Raw genomic sequence first — 25,228 nt, 5'->3', positions numbered from 1 at the left:
TCCGAATATACCTTCCTGTTTGTTTGTACCGCACTACTGGTCTAAAACATGAAAAGCACAAATGAGATAAAAGATGCACAGAACTTCATTTCTTGATTTGTAATTTCAAACCTCATTATGCCTAAGTGGGACCCTAACACCGTTATCGTCTACACGTTTCATTCTAAATGGAAGTTTTCAGTGTAAAAGATGACCCTGTTCACCAGTCATTCCCAGTTCCTGGACAAGTCCATTTTCAGTGCAGGGATGTATGCATGACTACACATGAAAGTACATAAAAGGAAAATACTATGTCGTCTGCTTCTGATATTTACAATGTTGAATCAAGCAAAGGAAAAGAATGACAACTACAAATTTGCCTTTCAAGTGGAATTAACAAGCAGTGTAATTTCTATGTATAAGTTTGCAATGGGATATAAATCTCTCAACTTTCAACGTTAAGGTAATTTACAGAATTATCCGACAGATACCAAATAGGATGAACTACATCACAATGTTGTCTGAGGAAATCAACTTGCCCATAGTGTACGCAATATGGCACTGTGTTAGTATGGAAAGACCATTAAGCATGAAAGGTACAGAGAATGCCAGTGTTAGGTACAAGATAAAAAAACAATGAATACTGCTTAATCAGTCATTAATTTCATTAGTATACAAGACAGACTGATTTTGGCAAGATATTCTAAGTGGCTTAAGACACTGCAGTACATCTGACTACAAAGATGGCATCCTAGGAATCTCAGTTTTAAGGCCAGTATAAACTGTATATATATTCTGATTTAGTACCATAGACTTAACACAGGAGATAAATGAACAATATTTTCTTGCATCAGGGTCTACAAATCCTGTGCCTGGAGCTCAGGGGCAGCTGAAATACTGCAACAGAACCAGCATATACTGACGTCGGGTATGTGATATCACAGTTTTTATTTAACGTCTAAAATACAACAGGTCTGGACTATACCAAATGAACTAGATAAGTACTGTACTTATATTTAAATCCAGAATCCAGAAATCTGATTGGCTGAAATTCAAGTCCAACTTAAAACTGAATAATCCAGTGAACTGATTTTATGTCTGATATTGGTGAAATTGGGGCCAATCATGTGACCAACAGCATATAAACTTAGCATCTTGTCAAATTATATTTTTTCAGCCCAGACCACCAAGTGACCTGTGAACAGTGTTGTATGCATGTAGATGTTGAGAATGAAGGTAACTACATCTACATTGGGTATATTTGCTATTTTTCAAGAGCTCATTCTACTGCTATCCTGTCCCTTATGCTGCTACAGCTGTAAAATTGTTTGTTTGACTTTGTCTTTTCTGTCCAAGTGTTCTGACCATTTGGAGCTGTGAATGAAGTTGACATGCTTTGTCTTTGGACCCTGGTAAGTGCCTGTTAATCAATATGGCTGCCTCTTAAAACAAAGAGATAAGGATGAAAGGATAATGTCTTTTCAGTATTTACCTCCAGTGATGTAGAATTCTGGAGTTCTGATTCCATGGAGTTATTGACAGCAATAAAAGGAAACAAAATTCCAAGGCTTCTACTTGTTGTACCAAACATACAGCAAAAGGCAAAGACACCCAAGACTCTCCAATGTAACCAAAAATGACCAGAAATGTTGCTGATTTTGATAAATTATCTGGGGTGGTTATTCAAAAACTCACAAGCATATCAGAAATTCCCTACAGGAAACAGAATTTACTAAGATTCTTTGACCATAGTTGAAAGTACTCCTGGCAAAGAGTCAAATAATACTGAATGATTTGTCCATACACATAGAAAACTTGTGATACTGAGCTCACTGTAGACATGTTCTATAAAGAAAATAATCAGTGTCAAGACCAAATTAGTATTTTGTTACTTTAAATATGGGTAGTGTTAGTGATGAATGAGTTGGGAATAATTTGCTACTCATGTGTGCCTGGCCTTCAGACTAATTCTGATCATGTTCCACATCTGGTGTGGATGGTGGGGTCCATTATATGTCATATAAAATGTCAAGGGTTTGATTAACTATTACCTTACATGAAGGTAGGAGCATCATGGTGGACTTCTCCAATACCGCCCTAGCTGAACCCATCTGAGCTCTGTGTTTGTCACTCTTCAAATCCTGAAAAATACACTGCAACTACAACAGACCAGTCTACACATTTCAGATGTGATGCAAGAGTTATGTCCCTTTTGTACAAGATCAGTGGTCACCATTTTGGCAAATGCACATTACATTAAGCAGAATTTTAAATAATATTGTTGCATGATGGCACAGACTGAATTCTTATTGAACAAGCAATAACTCAATGAACTTTGTACAGCCAATAAACATCTAGAATATGAATGTCCATTTAAACTTGAGACATTCAAATGATCACTGTGATTTCCTCATGAAGTAAGCAATCCAAAGTCTAACAGTGGGACTAAGGCTTGAAGACAGATGCAAAAATAAGTTTCATACAAATTTATTACGAGTCATAAAACCAAACAACATTCAACGTTCTTAAAATTCAAGATTCCGATTTTGGTTTCATCTCTTTTAGTCTTCATGACGCACTGACATGGTATCACAATGATGGTGTGCATCTGGACAAAAGACTTAATTTATGCAAATGCATGCTATAACTGAATATGACAGAAACATTAAGAAATTTCAATGTAAAGAGTTTATATTGATTTATTATATCATGACAGAGCTAGACAACTTGGACTGAAATTTAATTATATTTATATGGTTTAAGCTTTACATGGAGCCTTGATAAACACTTAGTAACTTGACAACTTGTATACAAAGCCTTGCATAATGTTAGTTGCTATAAAAATAACATGACAACTTTTAATCATATTACATTATAATTTCCTGATTTTCTACTTTACCTAATATATAAGTTATTATTTCTGTAGTTTTGCAAGAAACACTTGACCTAACATCACATGGTCATGAATTTCTTTTTTTAAAAAAAGACTGAATGCCTGTACAAAGTCATCATATTTTCTCCAAGTCACATTCTGTTAGACAGAATAATACATACTATCTGTCATCTATCAATCTATCTATCCATCCAGTAAGATAACCAAAGTGGCTGAAATCCATCACAGCACAAAGTAAGCAAAAAAATTTTTTATGGATTCCAGCTCTATTAGACTAGACAAAGCACTTCTGGGTGTTTGCTTTTGTTTGCATCTGTGTATGACATAAATGTGTTTGTGTGTTTCTGTGTATGTGATATATGCTAATTTACTTACGTTTTGCCTGTCTCCAGTAAGGTGAGCTAATTCCACCATATAGTTACCAAACTGACTGAAGGCCCGTACAAAATCAGCAAAACTGTCAACCGACTCCAGCTCTGTTAGACTAGACAACACCTATACCACAGAAAAGACAGAAATGATAAATGTTGAAATAAACCAGAGTTGTTAGCAAACAGGAGCTCGCACAACAGTCATACCACCTACCCACTTGTGACATCAATTAGTACAATTAAACCCACTAATACCACACCCTTAAATAATATATACTTATGTATATACCAATATACTTACTTCTAAGGTAGGTCCTATGGCAACCAATATAGACCCTGATCTGCCACTTCATGATGTGCTGGCAGATCAGGATCTATGTTGTTTGCTCTACAGATTACCTATATCAAAGTGCATAGACCCAGATCTGCCATAGCATTATGTGATGGCAGATCTGGGTCTGTGCAGTTTTGCAGATGAATTCAACTTATAACCAAGTATACATATTAAAGGAAAATTAATGTCACATTATAATTTTGAAGATCATCTGATGGAAAATGTTAGCCTCTCTAGGTCACCTGGATGGCCTTTATATTAAAAAAAGAACTGATCTGATTTTTCAGCAATTATACACAAATCTTAGGAGATTGCACTGACCAAGTTCATATAACGATTCGACCACACCACAAATCTAATCTGGTACTGAAATTCACAACAAGACACAATTCTTAACAAAGCCTGGAAAGAAGGTCACAATTACCAAGCTCACAACCCTCCCTCATGTAACTCTTTACTCACCTCTAAATCTAACTTGAAAATACTCTGACCAGTGTGTGTGTGTGTGTGTGTGTGTGTGTGTGTATATATATATATATATATATATATATATATATATATATATATATATATATATATATATATATATATATATAATCAAGATTTAGCAACCCCCATTAACATTTATTACTTGAAACTGTACAACAGAAGGGACAAGGTATATAATGCATCTTCATTATGAGTTGCATCCATGCTGCAAGTTTGATCTCAACAGGTGTGTACGTACTGAAATGAGAACTGCAGCTAATACAGAACGCAATCAAGGCTAAAATACGAACACAAAAATGGATAGATAGACGAAAGTGAATCCTACATAACAACTAATTCCTAAAGCAATTGAATACCGTATATACACGCATATAAGCCCGTTCACATATAAGCCGACCCCCCAAACTGAACAGGCATGGACTGACCTACAACTCCGAGACACCTTAACCCTTTACCTCATAGAGCTTAGTGACAAAGTGCAGCACGCTATAAATAGAACACCTGTTATCTAGCAGACCGCATCCACATAGGCATGCCTGTGAATTGTTAAGCAATGTAGTGGTGTTACGTTTAACAGCAGTTTTAACCATTTTACGTTTTAGGCAGACATTTATTATATGTGGAAAAATTGAAGAGTAAAGTCCGATTGTTATAGCTGTGTAATTATTTTTCATAGAAGAATATTTTATGTGCTATAAAATCGAGAGAGAACTTGTTCACCGTCATGTCAGTGAGGCCGCGTGACCGACCGTAGCTGCCATTTCCCATACTCGAAATTTACACGTTTTTCGTCTGCGTCTACATCACTAAGTCATCTGAATTTGATAATCAATAAAAAAACTAATTGCTGCTTGCATAAATATCATAGCCTTTACCAAGGTTATTGAATCTTTCGTGTTTGTGATTCTACTCGTGAAAACTTCGTAAGTACTGAATGAAATCCTGCCTGTGAACTGTTAAGCAATTTAGTGTATGTTACATTTAACAACAATTTTAACCATTTTACATTTTTGGTACACATATATTATATGTGGAAAAATTTAAGAGTAATGTCCGATTGTTATAGCTGTGTAATTATTTTCCACAGAAGAATTTTTTTATGTGCTTCAAAGTCTTGAGAGAACTCGTTCACCGTCATGTCCGTGAGGCCGCGTGACCAACCGTAGCTGCCATTTCCCATACTCGAAATTTACACGTTTTTCGTCTGCGTCTACATCACTAAGTCATCTGAATTTGATAATCAATAAAAAAACTAATTGCTGCTTGCATAAATATCATAGCCTTTACCAAGGTTATTGAATCTTTCGTGTTTGTGATTCTACTCGTGAAAACTTCGTAAGTACTGAATGAAATCCTGCCTGTGAACTGTTAAGCAATTTAGTGTATGTTACATTTAACAACAATTTTAACCATTTTACATTTTTGGTACACATATATTATATGTGGAAAAATTTAAGAGTAATGTCCGATTGTTATAGCTGTGTAATTATTTTCCACAGAAGAATTTTTTTATGTGCTTCAAAGTCTTGAGAGAACTCGTTCACCGTCATGTCCGTGAGGCCGCGTGACCAACCGTAGCTGCTATTTCCGATACTCGAAATTTACAAGGTTTTCGTGTGCGTCTATATCACTAACTCATCTGAATTTGATAATTTATAAAAACTAATTGCTGCCTACATCAATATCAGAGACTTTACCTAATTTATTGAATCTTTCGTGGTTGTTATTCTAATCGTGAAAACTTCGTACGTACTGAATGAAATCCGCGGCTGCCATTTTGGAGAGTGGAGATTACAACCCAGTTACTTTAAATAGCAGATATCGACCAGTGCATGAATAGCGACCACGTGATCTGACGTAATTGTCATTCGCAGAAATGAATGTAGTATGTAATAGGGGGGTTTCCCCGAAGGTGGCGCTACTAAAACTAGCTCAAAATGGCTGGTTTTCCGCAGGCGTCAAAAGGCGCTTCTATGCGAATCTTGTAGAGGCGTCAAAAGGCGCTTCCATGCGAATGGAGTAGAGGCGTCCAAAGACGCTTGTATGAGGTAAAGGGTTAAGATGCATAAGGGAAGTTCTAAATGCATTTATTTAGGCAAACTTATATTTTTAAAAAATTACATGTATACTTATCTAGAGGTTGGCGTGCATGATTATTAAAAAGAAATGGTATAAACTTGTTTGAAAAGTAATTTATTTAACTTTCTGTTTTCTTATTGTTTCTGCCTAATTTAGATTTGCGTATAACTTGATCGAACGATGACGGGAATTTAGCAATCACGAGTTGCTGTAACACTACCTCTCCCTTTTGACTCGATTATTGTTTATTTATTGCATTGGACATTTTATATCAGTACACCGGTGATTACGTTTTTACTTTGCTTTGAAATTGTAAATACCTAACTCATTAAAATGTAATCCCAGTATGAAAACACAACGAACAAACAATACAGTTCGATTCAATGCTCGCAATTAGGCTAATGAACATATTTACATAATGGTACCACCACATGTACATTGCCGGTCTGATTACTTGCTGAATTAAGTACATCCCTTTGAGTCGAATCATGGGCACCATTGTGCTCAACTTTAATGATATCTCCAAAATACAATAATAAAGTTTCAGAAATAATGCTTTGAAAATTATGCTAATGCTGTAAAAGCTGAGTTGTAGTTTTCTTTGATGTAAGCGACTTTACACCATGCCTGTAAACTTTCACGCCGGGAGGAAGAAAACAAAATCCCAATTTTTGGGGTCGCTCCATGCATACCTCTTGATTTCATATCTTCCGATTTTTGCAGAGAACTCCCGAATATTACATTATGTCTTCGATTTTCATTTCTTCTAAACAAGAAGTCCTACATGTTCTGTTGTATCACATGTGAATTACTGTTGTGACGAAATAATTACTTTACTATAAAGAATTCACTTCTTCACTAAATAGAATATTAAGTTTAAACATTATTCACGTAAATTAATGAATTTTTTACCTCTACAATAATAAAAAAATAAATAATTAAACCAGAACAAACAATAAACCGCAACAATAAAATCATCCACAATTATTTTCAATCCCATTAATGATCACTAGGAATGCTGTAACTCTATATTCTCTAGTGAAATTCCCACGAAAGAAACCTACACGAGTGAACACCTGCATTTTTATACTGTATATACCAATGTTAATCACCATCATTAAATTAAAAGAAGGAATGAAAATACATACCACACAGCAAATGTATGCACAAAAATCTAATTCAGAATACATGTTTTATAATAAACAATACTAAATGCTTTACGAGTTGACAATAAGGGAAGTATTACCATAATTTGTAGGACTGCTTGTATCATTGAAAATGAGTAACTCGTGAGTGCGAGATGCAACATAAATGAAACAGCTATTAAGGATTTGCTGAAATGTTATCTGGAAGAATACAATCTGGTCAAAACAATGACTAAAGCAACATTTGCACAAATATGTATGGGAATAAGAAAGCATTTAAGTGACGCTATCCATGCTTTGCATTGTGTAAGTACTGTACATTATAGTTCAGCATGGTCTACCTGGTAAATTCAACCGGTCCACGAATTATGAAGTCTGTATTTACCTTTATTTAATTTCAGGCTGGAGAAATCAGAAAATATGTACATGCAAAATAATAACAAAATCAATAATAGTACTTTATAACAGTTTAATAATTGTCGGGTCATCGAAAGTTACTTTTTTTTACATGCCTATGTCTCAGGACACAGAAAAAATTATTGTTTTGTGTCCCAAGATTTACAGCCATTACAGTAGTCAACAAAAAGACCTAAAAACTATCAAGTTTAGACACTGGCCCACGGATAAGCTGACCCTCCTTCTTCCAGGCCTTTATTTTTTCCTAAATTATTCAGCTTATACACGAGCACATACGGTAATTAAATGTCATTTCATTATAAAAGTTTAGAAACCATTCACTAATTTCCAATTTTACAAATGAATAATGTTGTCAGTTTGCAAAAAACACTATGGATGTCACCAACTAAATATACTTGCACCCTCAAATTAATAATGGAAATATTCTTGCTAGTTTTCACTATGAGATAATAGATATATCATCAGAGACAAAACAAACAACAAAGTACCATTCAACTTGTTTTATATCAATTTTATTTTTTTCACTAAAATTTTAATGCTGTCTTCAATTTCTTGATTACATACTTGCTTTTTGGCAGTACAAGCCCTCTAATTTCCTCAAATAATTAGGCCCAATTTGGAAACTTTTAAGTAAGAAACATCAAAAGCTTCCATCTATATCTATCATCATATAAAACTGTATAGTGTTTCTATCATATAAAAAGTCAAAAGAAGATTATAAATACATGGTCATAAAAGTCCATTACCTTTTCTTTGGAATTAAGAATCTGTTTGACAATAACTTTGTCAGCAATAAGTAACACCCGTGTTATGGCAGACAGAAGCTGACGAGCAGATCGAACCATAGCAGTTTTCTCCGCGAAAGTTTTTGGCAACCCATCATTGGATGTTTGGTTAATATCTGTCAATCTGTGGATGCTGGTCCCTGTTGAAAGAAATGCAACTGTCCTCACTGATCAGGGAAAAATAACTCAATTCACAGTACTTGTTATATCCAGTAGTCTATACTACAAAAGGTTTTTGATGCTTGCTATATCCAGTAATGTATATTATCAAGGCATGTGATAACTGTTATATCCGGTAATGTATACTAGGTATGTGATACTTATATATCCAGTAATGTATATTACCAAGGTGTGTGATACTTGTTGAATCCAGTAATGTATAATACCAAGGTGTTATACCTGTTATATCCAGTACTGTATACAACCAGTTTGTATCATATTTGTTTATATCCATTAATTTATACTACCAAGGTATGTGATACTTGTTATATCCAGTAGTCTATACTACAAAAGGTTTTTGATGCTTGCTATATCCAGTAATGTATATTATCAAGGCATGTAATAACTCTTATATCCAGTAATGTATACTACCAAGGTATGTGATACTTAAATATCCAGTAATGTATATTACCAAGGTGTGTGATACTTGTTGAATCCAGTAATGTATAATACCAAGGTGTTATACCTGTTATATCCAGTACTGTATACAACCAGTGTGTATCATATTTGTTTATATCCAGTAATTTATACTACCAAGGTATGTGATACTTGTTATATCCAGTAGTCTATACTACAAAAGGTTTTTGATGCTTGCTATATCCAGTAATGTATATTATCAAGGTGTGTGATAACTGTTATATCCAGTAATGTATACTACCAGTGTTACACTTGTTATATCCACTGTTTTATACCACCAAAGTGTCATGCTTGTTATATCCAGTAATGTATATATAGAATCTATGTTGGGGTTTGGGCAGAGACAAGGAAATCTCAGTCAAGGGTTTATATTATTTGTCTCCCCACGAGGCTTGCCCGAGTGGGGAGACATATAATATAAACCCAACACTGAAATTTCCTTGTCTTGGTCCAAACCTCAACGTAGATTATTTTTCACCCAATATTTTCCTTTAAAGTAAAAAGAATTTCAGCACTAGTGTTCACGTCCAATTTACATGCGGCGCATTAATATAAATATGTTAATGAGGTCTGTGGTGTAACCGTTGCGTCCGAAGTACACAGTTTATATGCGTGAGCAAAGAAAAATAAAAACATAAAACGTCGCATAATAATGACGTATTATCACATTTAATATACGGATGTTATATGAAATTGACAATAAATAATTAATATTTATTACAAGAAACTGTTTTATTTTCATCAGTTCCAATTCTGAAAAGTTATACTGTAAATAATAAAACGATATTGGCTACTCAGCTCTACTCTAGTTATACTTGGTACAAGCTGTAACCAAGAGTAACATCTTTCTTTAGATTATTCATGGGAAACTATCGTATATAACTATTCTTTTCTTTGGAGTAGGTGAAACTGTGTGTGACATACTTGTGTTGTCCTTAATATTGATTGTAAAATTACCTCTGTGTATAATGATAGAACCTCCGAAAACGGACTTTAGCGGATAACCATGTGCTAAACTTTCAAGTTCATGGATTCTTTGAAGATTTATTTTTCTGTCCTGGAAATATGGCAAGTGCTACAGTGAAATTTGCTTATGGAATTATGTGCTGACGGATAAATGATTCCTTCTGGCTGGTAAGTGTATTATTTGTCATTAAATATTGTAGGTACCTTTTTGATTCAACCGGGGCACAGTGGAGATGCTTAATACAATTAGAAGAAAAAAATATGTTTAATGTAACACTTTTCTGGCTGTTACTTAGTTTTCCGTAGTTGTTAAGAGAGTTGGGAGGCTATGAAGTGTATAGGTATATAGTCTATATGCATAGAGGAGTGTTTCCTATTATATTGTTCATTTCACACAGCAATGAGAATTTTAATCTATCTGTAGCACAGTCATTTTCAGGTCAGCGTCATTAAATGTAGCTAACAGTATATACTTTGTTTCACACAAAGTATTTAAAATTAGGTAGCTTTAGCTACATTTAATGACACAGATTTAAAACTGTACTGAGCTAGGACTGTATATAGAATATAATTGAAAATGCTGTGTGGAACGAACAAGCATAATACCAAAAAGCTCGATATCATATGCGTTAGTCTTTGTCTCTCTCTAAATGTTTTTGTAAGGTGTGTTCTCAAACATGGATTTAACTTAAGTTACTATATTTTTGTTATATATCTTTTGCTGTTGTTGTTGTTGTTTGATTTTAGTACAACTACGTCAGGCACAGCAGAAGACAAGAAGGGTTTCTTTTTTAAAAGTAGTTCTGAGCGTGTGAACACCTTGACTGAGACGATTCGTCTGAGATGACTAGACTGAGACAGGAAAAGTAAGGTTAGCAAAACAAGCAGATTTCTCTGCCGCATGGGTGAGAAACTACAAGGTGTTACAATCATTATATCCAGTGTTTTATACCACCAAGGTGTCATGCTTGTTATATCCAGTAATGGATTTTTTTAAAACGTGGCTTTAAAAAAATTCAGTCATACTGCTACGATGTCTGCAGTGTGGTAGTTTATAGTGATGTCTAACAATGTGGCATCATGCCACTGACATGTAGCATTATGTCAGACCCAGTCACATTATCCTGACACCAGGCCGACCAGTCCTATATCCTGACACCAGGCCGACCAGTCCTAACAATAACATCTTAATGCTGAGCGCCAACCAAGGCAGCTGTTAGTACCATTTTTGCAAGTCTTTGGTATCACTCGACCATGGATCAAACCCACAACCTCCCGCATCCAAGGCAGACACTATAACCACTAGGCCACCAGAGCAGTTGTTGTGTTTTAATAGCTGACTGACTACTACCCCTTTCCCAGGCAAGTTAAATCTAGAAATTCACGATGAAAACATGCCAACTTCTGTTTTGATATGTAAACACCAACATGTAAATAGTAATTTGTGTTGCATGAATAATCTGTAAAAGAGCACTTTCTCATTTAATTTTTTTTAAATGAAGATTTTAACCGACATGTTTGCATTATTTTCTTTATAAAGTCAGTCTGAAACCATAAGTGAACATGCAATGGCAGACACTGCTGTGTCAAGGTTGTTTTTGGACTTTCATTTTTTTTTAAAGATGAAACAAGCACTGAAGCAAATATTATTTAAGCAATCCATGATGTTACTACAAGTACATAGGCAAATAATAAAACAATTTGCAATCCTATCAATGGATTGTTGAGGCAAAGCTAGGATGGATGGATGCATGGATGTCATATTAACAGACAATGTCTTTTGGCAGGCATATACAGATGGATGGATATTTGTCATATTAATAGACAATGCCTTTTAGCTGGCATATAAAGATGGATGGATTGATGTCGTATTGAAAGACAATGCCTTCTGGCAGGCATATACAGATGGATGGATGGATGTCATATTAATAGACCATGCCTTTTGGAAGCATATACAGATCGATGTCATATTAATAGACAATGTCTTTTGTCAGGCATATACAGACGGATGGATGGATGTCATATTAACAATGCCTTTTGGCAGGCATATACAGATGGATGGATGGATGGATGTCATATTAATAGACCATGCCTTTTGGCAGCATATACAGATCGATGTCATATTAACAGACAATGTCTTTTGTCAGGCATATACAGATGGATGGATGTCATATTAACAATGCCTTTTGGCAGGCTTATACAGATGGATGTCATATTAATAGACAATGCCTTCTGGCAGGCATATACAGATGGATGGATGGATGTCATATTAATAGACAATGCCTTCTGGCAGGCATATACAGATGGATGGATGGATGTCATATTAATAGACAGTGCCTTCTGGCAGGCATATACAGATGGATGGATGGATGTCATATTAATAGACAAAGCGTTTTGGAAGGCATATAAGGACAGATGAATGTATGGATGTATGTCATATTAATTTAACAGACAATGCCTTTTGGCAGGCATATACAGATGGATGGATGAATGCTTTTCAGAAGGCATATATAAACTAATAGATGGATGTCATATTAATAGACAGTGTCCCCTGGCATGCATATACAAATTTTATAATCTATCAGAAGATAAATTCTTCCAAATAATCATAAATGTTTACTCCTAAAATATACAAGAAAAAGTGTTAAAATTACTTTAACAGTATTATATAAAATAAAATACAATGATAAAAAAAGGTTAAATCCTTAACATGCATTTGTCAAATTATACTCTATAAACCACATTCATTTTGAAAAGCAAGTTAATATTGTGCAGTGTTTATTATATGATGTGCAACTGCATGACTTGTACTACCGGTAATCTATAAAATTTGAAGCCTCCAAAATCACCCATTATATCTTCAAGACCTACCTTTTCGTCTTTATTTAATTCATCCTTTATTCAGAAAATTTCTGTCTTTTCTGTAATGGAGGTGGGATTTTCCCTGAATTTTCATATCTAGAACAGCTCCTGCTTGTGTGATTGGGGAAAACCCATAACAAACTGCAGATGAGGTATAAATTGCAATTAGATTAACAAGAGGCCCTAGGCTGACACTTGCCAAATTGCCTACTTAAGAGCCTAACAGCCAAGTGTAAGAACAATTTATTCAAAGTTTAGTGATTGCATGTTATGAAACAACTGTTTTTTTCCATTTCTTTTTCATTTTCATCCATTTTAATGGCACATCAGCTTCATTTGTCCATCAATGAATCAACCCTATGCCAAGACTCTTTCTGTTAAAGTTGGTCAAATTAAGGCTTGTTTTCGACTCAGATGTGTCAATGTTTTTTTACTTAACTAATGGTGGGGCCCCGAGCGGCCACATGGTCTAAAGCGCTCTCCACTGCAGATCACTGCCATCTCACCTCTGTCTGTGTGGGTTCGAGTCTAGGATTCGGCCAATGTGGGTATGTGAGAATGCTTGCCAGTAGCTTCTCGTGGGTCGGTGGTTCATCCTGGCATTTTTCCGGGTTCTTCCTCCACCATTAATACTGGCCACCATACATAGCCTATTGTCTGGTGAAAAATGGCTTTAAACCCCACAACAACAACAACTTAATTAATGGTAGCCATATTTGATGTCAGAACAGCATAATTTGTACAAAGCTGAAAGGAATTCAAGCTAGGAAAACTTCTTATAAATTTGATAAAAATCTGTAAAGTGGTATTTTAAAAGAAGTTGTTGAAGGTTGGCCTATTTTTTATAATAACAACCATATCTGATGGCAGATTGGCACCAACTGTATAAACCTCAAAGCCTATTATACCAGAATATTTTTTGTAAAGTTTGCTCAAATTCTGAAGAGCGTTATCTTAAGAGTCACTAACAGGATTTTGTACTTTCCGTAATGGTGGCCATATGTGATGGTGAAGTCACATGATATGTAAAAGTTTGAAAGCCCTTATTACCATAATGCTATCAAAATTTGGTCAATTTATTTTTCATAAACTTAGGCTGATTGCTAAGGTCAAGTCAAATATGCCAGGTATTAATTCAAATGGAAGTCATGTAAACATCATGTGGAAGTAGGCAGTGCATTTTCCCTGTAGAGCTATCATGCACACCTCAACTGTTGATTACCGGAGGTTCAATAGTTTGAGAAAGTCAGAAAATGACAGAGTTATTCTGAAATAGGATGATTTAGCTGTTCCAGAATCTTTTTGTGAATCAGATTTTGTTTATTTGGTGTGCATATAGAGGCTGAATAATGAGAATACACACCATGTATTCTGTTCTTCAGTCTATGCCAGTCTAATAAGAGTCATTGAGAAGAAATACAGATTTATTTAAAATATTTGATCACTGGACCTAGTAGAGTGGAAAATCATTCATTTAAACAGTCAGTACCTATTTAATTATGTGAATTTATTCAAGGACTTTAATATTTTAATAATTCTAAAGGATTATGTGAAACTATCCAGGACTTATTCTATGTTCACAGGATTACACTGAAGTAAAAATATTTGGATTAAGAACTGTGATTCTTCAGTGGTGCTAGCACATTAGCACATATTAGAAAGATTTCTAGGAGAACCTTTAGACAGTTTCTGGGTTAGTGTCAAATAGATAATACATTTTTGGATAAGATTCTAGGAATTCATACTCTGAAAGTTATTTTTAATTCTTTCATGTTTGATTTTATATTTTATTTAAATAAATTTATATTTAGTAAAATGGAATGCTTGTTGGGTTTACCGTGTCTTGTTACTTAAGTTTAATCCCTCTGACATAAAAAGTGTCATTCCATAAGTAATACATTTTTGCCATAATTCATAGTCCCAGAATGTGTATATCTAATAGCAGATGTGGTTTTCAATTATCTGCAAAAATAGAAAATATGGCTCCTCTTTCTTACCAATGTACCAACTGTCAAGCAAATACAGTGTATATATGCTGACAAGTGTAAGTGTTTTACTAAAAGACACTCCCCAACTTAATGATCAAGGGTAATTACTCTAAACTTAACTATCAAGAGTAATTACTTTAAACTTAACAAGTGCAATTACCCTGAACTTGACTATCAAGTGCAATTACTCTAAACATAACTATCAAGGGTAATTACTCTAAACTTAACCATCAAGGGCAATTACTCTAAACTTAATGATCAAAGGCAATTACTCATCAGAAAGAAGCTCGAGTTCCCTAGTGATGAAACATTTCAACCTGAATGTAAACTGAAACTCAAATTTTTGGAAGCTTACAAAAGTGAAACTGACTAAAATACAATAATTAAAAGTAGCAATAAATTAAGATAGATGTCTCTTAACACATTAACCCCTAGCAACGACTTTACGGGGCAGGAGGTAGTAGCCTACTGTCGAGCTCTGTAGCGTCATGGTCATGCATGATACACTAAAGTGGGTGGTATTATAGAAAGGTAGACAGATGTAGCTCTACAATGATACCAAATAATCTGGAATATCAAGTTGCACTACAAAATACAGATAGATAAACCTCATTTTTTGGACCCGACTTTTTTTAAACCCAAAATTCGCCCATGGTCGGAATCTGATTTTGTGTCTGGATTTTAGACTTTTTGGTCTCAGATCTAAGGCAAACCAGAATGAACTGCAAACAGACAGATGAGCCTCTGCAAAATGTAGGATAAGATGGGCATTTGGAATAAAGAGTGGTCTCCATACAAAAATAATGGCTCTGTTTAGCAAAAAACTAAAAAAAAATATAATAAAAAAATTAAAGAAAAAAGAAGTCTAACTTTTACCCTTCTGCTCATGCACGAGTCAAATAGCCAATGAAAATCTATGTTTCTAACACCACTAAGCAGTATGTTATTGAAAGATGACTGGGGATTTGGTGTTTTCGAGTCTATTCAGAAATAGCTTTCAAAATGTGTTTCCTACTCGATTTTCAGGCAAAAATCACAAAAAGCTCCAGGGGTTAATGTGTTAAATACTTGGTTTCACTAACAGTCTTAAAATATCTCCACTAATTGGGATTTTGTATTATCTTGCTTATTACACTTCAGATAACATCAGCTGCAAATGACTGTAGGTTACACTGACATTATCATTAGCAATTATTCCAGGCTATTCACACAACATGATAGCAAATGATTATAGGCTAATTCTGCCAATATCAACAGTAAAATGACTCAGGACTATTCACACAATATCAATAGCAAATGACTCTAGATTTTGCAGACACAGTAATTGCAAATGATTAGGATATTATACTTAAGACAATATCAATAGCAAAAGACTGTACACTATTCAGACAATATCAATAGCAAATGACTGTAGGCTATTCACACAATATCAAAGGCAAATGACTCTAGATTTTGCAGACACAGTAATTGCAAATGATTAGGATATTATACTTAAGACAATATCAATAGCAAAAGACTGTACACTATTCAGACAATATCAATAGCAAAATACTACACTTTTCAGACAATATCAATAGAAAACGACTGTAAGCTATCAGACAGTAGCAAAAGACTGTAAGCTATCAGACAATATCAATAGCAAAAGACTGTAAGCTATCAGATAATATCAATAGCAAAAGACTGTAAACTATTCAGACAATATCAATAGCAAAAGACTGTACACTATTCAGACAATATCAATAACAAAAGACTGTACACTATTCAGACAATTTCAATAGCAAATGACTCAAGGCTAATCACAACTTCTTAACTTCACAAATGTCTCATGGGGACTAAAGAAAATGAGATCACAAGTTATGAGTTCCATTTAATACCCATAATAACCTAACTTTATGTCTAAAATTGCCCTCATTAACCCTACTGACCTAATTAACTCTACTGCATGTTTGAGATTGTCCTAATTAACCCTACTGCAATTCTGAGATTGTCCTAATTAACCTTGCATGTCTAAGATTGCTATAATTAACCATACTAAATGTATGAAATTTCCCTAATTAACCTGACTACATGTCTGAGATTGCCAATTACCTTTACATTACTGAGATTCGAACTAATTAACCTTACTACATGTCTAAGATTGCCCTGATTAACCTGAATAAATGTCTGAGATTGGCCTAATTAACCTTACTTGTATGAGATTGCTCAAAATAACCTTACTATGTGTCTGAGATTGTCCTTATTAACCCTAGTGCATGTCTGAGACTGCACTAATTAACACTACTGCAAGTCTGAGATTTTGCCCCAATTAACCTTACTACATATCACAAGATACTTGTAGAAGTATAATAACCTTATTTTGTCATCAAGTTTCATAAATTACATGTCTGTGACTCATAATTATGTCATTTTATTTATCATAAAACTGCATTACTCCATGACATTCCTGTGCAACACTCCCCTATTAATATACATTTTTCATGACAAAGTGTGACACAAAATATTTTTTACTTTAAGTAAAAACAGAATATTAGTTGATAAAATTTTACATGATTAGCAACGTACCAGCCTGTCGGGCTTCCCAGCATGCTTCACACATATCCTCTCTAATATCAGGGTTTTCATCTGCAATGGATTCACCTACTGTGACAAATCTTTCTACAGCAAAACTGACAGCCTCTCCGACCCGCATCAAGGCACGTGCAGTTTTCTCTGTCACCTTTGTCCTCTCCTTGTGGTTGACTAGTGTTGTTATCTGTGAAGATAAGATATCTTTGTTTATTGTTACTAAATTATTCTGTTACAGAAATCAGATAATGAAACAGATTCATAAGGTATCAAACATACATGCAAATGCTATTTAAAGAAAGAAGCTTTAACAGAAATGATACCAAAAGAAGATGAGACAATGAACAAAACCATGAAATCTATATTTTCAGATTAAAAGTGGAAAAATATATGCTCAATAATTAATGACATATATTTCCATCAAACACAATGTAGATTTATTACAAATGTTATGAATCGGCAAAACCAAACTCCTCAGTGCACTACAAACAACGCATGATACACCTGACACATGACTTTTCTCCTAATAATGACCTTGACTGACAACCTGAATAATGAAGCAAGCCACACACTTGTATTGTCCCTTGTTGTGACCTTGACTTTGAGGTGGGACTGAATATACAAGACAATGTCAAAACAAAATATGTAAAAAGGCTAAAGATTCATCATATCTTAATTGGTTCAAAAGTCATCTTCCATGTATGTGAGTGTGTGTGTGTGTATGCGCATGCGTGCATGCATGTGTGTGTGTGTGTGTGTATGTATGTATGTATGTATGTGTGTATGTAGGATTTAACGCTATTTTTCAGCACAAGGTAGGCTTTACATAGCAGCCATGATTAATGGTGGAGGAAGAACCTGAGAAAACCCCAGAAAGAACCACCAACCCACAAGAAGTTAGTGGCAAGCATTCTCACATACCGACATTGGCTGAACCTGAGACTCGAACCCATGCAGACAGAGGTGAGATGGCAGTGACCGTTTTAGACTACTTGGCTACTCTGGGCCCCTATATGTGTGTGTGTGTGTGTGTACTCAGATCAAGCATACAGGTCACATAAACACATCTTCTATTGCTGTGACCTTGACCTGTGGCATGGGGTACAGCCAAGGTATACAATAAACAGTTTAGTAATTCTACATATACTTGCACAAAGCCTCATTAAAATACCTTCATCAGTTAAAATGCTTTCATTAGACAGAGAAACAAATCAAAGAAGTGCATTTCCTCTTGAAATGACCTTGACCTTGAAACAGGTTAAATTGCTATGGCATGCTACACCATCAAGTCATGATGTAGACAAGTGTAAAGTTTCATCAAATTCTCTCTAAGCCTTACAAAGTTATACAAGAAACAGAATTACACCTCTTGCCATGACCTTGACCTTGAAACAGGGGTACATTGCTACGGCATGCTACACCATCAAGTCATGATGTAGACAAGGGTAAAGTTTCATCAAAATCTCTCTAAGCCTTATAAGGTTATACAAGGTACAGAATTACACCTCTTGTCATGACCTTGACCTTGACGAAGGATGCCTGGCTATGACATGCTACACACCATCTAGTCATGATGTAGACTGGGTAAAATCTCTCACAGACTTGAAAAATTATGGATCACACAAAAAAATGTTAATGGACATGCAGATGAATGGATCAAGGGACAATGCCTTAGCCCAGCTGAAAATAAGCATATAATAATGAAGAGTATTATATCACCCTAATGTTGGCTTTTTTGTTTGATAAAGGTAACTCCATGCACTAGTGTTATTTCTGTATAAACAATATGGTCAACAATGAAGCATTACATGTAATCTGATTGCACCCACTGTTTCAAATGCTTACCACCGATACAAGCCAATATCAATTTATTGCTTTCATTCTTGATTTTCAAGGCTTCAGTTTACTGCTACCCTAACCTAACTGTGATGTCAATATTTAGTACTGAATTATTCATTACTATTGACAAGGAAACACTAAACAACTGAAAGGGAATGTGATATCAATATTTAGTTGAGAATTATTCATTTCGATTGACAAGGAATATACTAAATGACTGGAAGTGAATCTTAATACAGCAGTGGGAAGCTATTATGGGCAGGAAGGAGCAATTATGGTCTGCCACAATGCATACAAGACGATGGAAGCTTTGGTAACAAGATTATCTGAGTAACTAACCATACATTTGGATTTACACATGAATAATCTTTATCATGCTTTCCATCATAATTATTGTTCAAGAACTGAAACAATAAACCTTAAAGTACAACAGCAACATATAACCAATGTGTAGTATTGGAATATTGAAATTTAACAGTACAACAGGGACCTATGATCAATGTACAGTACTGAAATAATATAAATTTATAATACAACAGGGACATATCAATGTAAAGTATTGGAATAATTAAATGTAACAGTACAACTGAGACTTATGATCTACGACATTACTGAAATAATAAACCTTTATAATACAACTGGGACATATCATCAATGTAAAGTATTGGAATAATTAAATTTAACTGTACAACTGAGACCTATGATCAATGTACAATGCTGAAATAATAAACCTTTACAGTACAACAGGGACTTATGATCCATGTACATTAGTGAAATAATAAACCTTTATAATACAACTGGGACATATCAATGCATAGTACACTGTATTGAAATAATTAAATTTAACAGTACAACTGAGACCTATGATCAATATACAGTACTGAAATAATAAATTTTTATAATACAACAGGGATATATCATCAATGTATAGTATTGGAATAATGAAAATTAACAGTACAACAGGGACTTATGATCAACGTACAATACAGAAATAATAAACCTTTATAGTACAACAGGGACATATCATCAATGTAAAGTATCGGAATAATTAAATTTAACAGTTCAACAGGGACATGATCCATGTACAGTACTGAAATAATAAACCTTTAGGGTACAACAGGGACATATCATCAATTTATAGTATTGGAATAATGAAATTTAACAGTACAACTGGGACTTATGATCAATGTACAGTATTAAAATAAACCTTTATAGTATAACAGGGACCTATGATCAATGTACAGTATTGAAAAAATAAACCTTTACAGTACAGCAGGGACATATCATCAATGTAAAGTATCGGAATAATTAAATTTAACAGTTCAACAGGGACATGATCCATGTACAGTACTGAAATAATAAACCTTTAGGGTACAACAGGGACATATCATCAATTTATAGTATTGGAATAATGAAATTTAACAGTACAACTGGGACTTATGATCAATGTACAGTATTAAAATAAACCTTTATAGTATAACAGGGACCTATGATCAATGTACAGTATTGAAAAAATAAACCTTTACAGTACAGCAGGGACATATCATCAGTGTATAGTATTGGAATAATGAAATTTAACAGTACAACTGGGACTTATGATCAATGTAAAGTATTAAAATAAACCTTTACAGTACAACAGGGACCTATGATCAATGTACAGTACTGGAATAATGAAATTTAACAGTACAACTGGGACCTATAATCAATGTACAGTATTAAAATAAACCTTTACAGCACAAATGGTACATATTATCCATGTACAGTATTAAAATAAACCTTTATAGTATAACAGGGACCTATGATCAATGTGAGGTACTGGAATAATGAAATTTAACAGTACAAATGGGACATATTATCCATGTACAGTATTAAAATAATAAACCTTTATAGCATAACAGGGACCTATGATCAATGTGTAGTACTGGAATAATGAAATTTAATAGTACAAATGGGACATATTATCCATGTACAGTATTAAAATAATAAATCTTTATAGCACAACAGGGACATATGATCAATGTGTAGTTAACTGGAATAATGAAATTTAACAGTACAAATGGGACATATTATCCATGTACAGTATTAAAATAATAAACCTTTATAATACAACTGGGACATATGATCACTTTACAATTTTTGAATATTTAAATTTAACAATGCAAAAGGGACATATGATCAATATATAGCATTGGAATAATAAACCTTTATAATACAACTGGGAGATATGATCAAAGTACAGTATTGAAATAAAAAAAAAACTTTAAAGTACAACAGGGACATATGATCATTTTGCAGTATTTTATATATAAACACCAACATTTGCCTTTCTTTCTGTGTGTCCTGGCTGCCAAACAAAAGGTGAGGAGTTTGAAACTCATGGTAGTACCCATATTTTTTCTTTCTTTAAAAAAATATATAGTTCTTTTGTACTTTTGGTTCAAACTTTCTGTTAAACTTGCTTATCACAATTGTTTTATTTCAATTTTTCCTTACTCCCATCCTAGGTAGGGCAATTTAGTTAGTTGGAATAATACAATGATCCAACTGTACAATGTTAGAATAATAAACCTTTAGTGTACACTGGAGACATATCATCCATGTATAGTACTGAAATAGTGAAGCTTTTGGGTACAGCTAAGACATGATCAATGTACATTGGTCCCTCACTATAAGGTAACTCAGTAATCAGGATGTCGCTTTTGAAAAGCATGAATTGTCAAGGATTCTATTCATTTTTAAAAGTAACATTTTATAAAACACCATAATACAAGGTTAACTCAATATAAGACAATCCCCTTTGATGTCTCCAATTCAAATTATAATGCAGTAATATTGTACAGCATGTACCTTCCTTATTTAAGTACAACCTAACTGTGAACAGTACACACTCTGCATTAAAGTGAGGGAATACTGCACTATATATACTTTCCATATTCAAGTACAACCTAACTGTGAACAGTATATACTCTGCATTAAAGTGAGGGAGTACTGCACTACATGTACCTTCCTTATTCACGTACAACCAAACTGTGAACAGTACATACTCTGCATTAAAGTGAGGGAGTACTGCACTACATGTACCTTCCTTATTCACATACAACCAAACTGTGAACAGTTCATACTCAGCATTAAAGTGAAGTAATACTGACTACATGTACCTTCCTTATTCATGTACAACATAACTGTGAACAGTTCATACTCAGCATTAAAGTGTGGGAATACTGTACAATATTCACCTTCCTTATTCAAGTAGAACCTAATTGTGAACAGTACAGACTCAGCATTAAAGTGAGGGAATATTGCACAACATGTACCTTCCTTTTTCTAGTAGAACCAAACTGTAAACAGCATAGACTCAGCATTAACGTGAGGGAATATTGCACAATATGTACCTTCCTTTTTCTAGTAGAATCGAACTGTAAACAGTACATACTCAGCATTAAAGTGAGGGAATACTGCACTACATGTACTTTCCTTATTCAAGCACAGCCTGTGAACAGTACCAACTCGGCAATATAGTGAGGGAGTACACTGTTCAAGTACAACCTAACTGTGAACAGTACAGACTCAGCAATATAGTGAGGGAGTACACTATTCAAGTACAACCTGTGAACAGCACAGACTCATCATTAAAGTGAGGTAGTACTGTGCTACATGTACCTTCCTTATTCAAGCAGTCTATGAACAATACAAATACAAAACTTCAATCCCATCATTCCCCTGCAAATAAGTGTCAAAATGGTTAATTTCTGTTCTGCTAATAATTTACTGGAGCATTATGATTACAAGAAATCACCATGTATCCTGATTATGTGATGACAGATCTGGGTCAACACTGTTAACAGTCATGTGTATGTTAAATATAGTTAAATATGGTAGACACTGGCAAATATGACAAATATATTAGACATGTGCAAATATGATCAATACATCAGACATGGGCAGATATGACAATTATAGTAGTTGTGTGTAAATATGATCAATACATTAGACATGGGCAATATGATCAATACATTAGACATGGGCAATATGATCAATACATCAGACATGGGCAGATATGACAATTATAGTAGTTGTGTGTAAATATGATCAATACATTAGACATGGGCAATATGATCAATACAGTAGACATGAGCAAATATGATCAATACATCAGACATGGGCAAATATGACATTTACATTAGACATTGGTGAATGTGACAATTACAGTAGACGTGGGCAAATATGACAATTACAGAAGACATGAGCAAATATGACAATTACATTAGACATGGGCAAATATGTAAATTACAGTAGACATGGGCAAATATGACAATTACAGTAGACATGAGCAAATATGACAATTACAGAAGACATGGGCAAATATGACAATTACAGTAGACATGGGCAAATATGACAATTACAGTAGACATAGGCAAATATGTCAATTACAGTAGACATGGGCAAATATGACAATTACAGTAGACATGGGCAAATATGACAATTACAGTAGACATAGGCAAATATATCAATTACAGTAGACATGGGCAAATATGACAATTACAGTAGACATGGGCAAATATGACAATTACAGTAGACATGGATAAATATGACAATTACAGTAGACATGGGCAAATATGACAATTACAGAAGACATGAGCAAATATGACAATTACAGTAGACATGGGCAAATATGACAATTACAGAAGACATGAGCAAATATGACAATTACAGTAGACATGGGCAAATATGACAATTACTGAAGACATGGGCAAATATGACAATTACAGAAGACATGGACAAATATGACAATTACAGTAGACATGGGCAAATATGACAATTACAGTAGACATGAGCTAATATGACAATTACAGTAGACATGGGCAAATATGACAATTACTGACGACATGGGCAAATATGACAATTACAGAAGACATGAACAAATATGACAATTACAGTAGCCATGGGCAAATATGACAGTTACAGTAGACATGAGCAAATATGACAATTACAGAAGACATGGGCAAATATGACAATTACAGTAGACATGGGCAAATATGACAGTTACAGTAGACATGGGCAAATATGATAATTACAGTAGACATGGGCAAATATGATCAATATATCAGACATGGGCAAATATGACATTTACATTAGACATTGGTGAATGTGACAATTACAGTAGACATGGGCAAATATGACAATTACAGAAGACATGGGCAAATATGACAATTACAGTAGACATGGGCAAATATGACAATTACAGAAGACATGGGCAAATATGACAATTACAGTAGCCATGGGCAAATATGACAGTTATAGTAGACATGGGCAAATATGACAATTACAGAAGACATGGGCAAATATGACAATTACAGTTGACATGGGCAAATATGACAACTACAGTAAACATGGGCAAATATGACAATTACAGTAGACATGGGCAAATATGACAATTACAGTAGACATGGGCAAATATGACAATTACAGTAGACATGGGCAAATATGACAATTACAGTAGACATGGGCAAATATGTCAATGACAGTAGACAATTGATCTTACGCGAGATGACAGATCACTCCGCCTACTAAATCATGTGACATGACACCCTGCTAACCTCCAACAAATATGCGGTATTTGGCAAAGAAATGTTTCATCTTTAAGTGAACTGTTTATTGAAAATGATTTGTATTATTCTTAAAAATGTAAAATTTCAAAGTTGCATAAATTATTCTGCAGTAGACTATATTTATATTTGTAGTTCAATTTTTATATAGTAATAATCTAAGTGTGTTATTTCAGTAAATAATAAAAATCAATTTTCAAGCTGCGCTAGATCTTATTCATGTACAAGGAAATTCACTCCAAAAGATGTTAATGTATTATCTGGCATATGTTCA

The 25,228-nt window shown here is 34.2% G+C and overlaps 1 protein-coding gene across 2 annotated transcripts in view; it reads right to left on the bottom strand.

Moving 5' to 3' along the window:
* LOC149790593 (alpha-catulin-like) overlaps positions 1-25,228 on the bottom strand; it is a 153,409-nt gene that overhangs the window by 66,837 nt on the left and 61,344 nt on the right. For both annotated transcript variants that reach the window (XM_089972694.1, XM_089972695.1), the window contains exons 2-5: positions 17,507-17,696; positions 8,454-8,632; positions 3,248-3,367; positions 2,031-2,120 (exon numbers count right to left, since the gene is read on the bottom strand). In XM_089972694.1, coding sequence (XP_089828820.1) covers positions 2,031-2,120; positions 3,248-3,367; positions 8,454-8,632; positions 17,507-17,696 — 579 coding nt within the window. The remainder of the gene's footprint in view (positions 1-2,030; positions 2,121-3,247; positions 3,368-8,453; positions 8,633-17,506; positions 17,697-25,228) is intronic.

This window comes from Sinohyriopsis cumingii, chromosome 10 (assembly GCF_028554795.1).
Source record: "Sinohyriopsis cumingii isolate HCF-2022 chromosome 10, ASM2855479v2, whole genome shotgun sequence".
NCBI classification, from domain to species: Eukaryota; Metazoa; Mollusca; class Bivalvia; order Unionida; family Unionidae; genus Sinohyriopsis; species Sinohyriopsis cumingii.
Note: the sequence above shows the minus strand (reverse complement) of the source record. Positions and strands in the feature narration are given on the sequence as shown.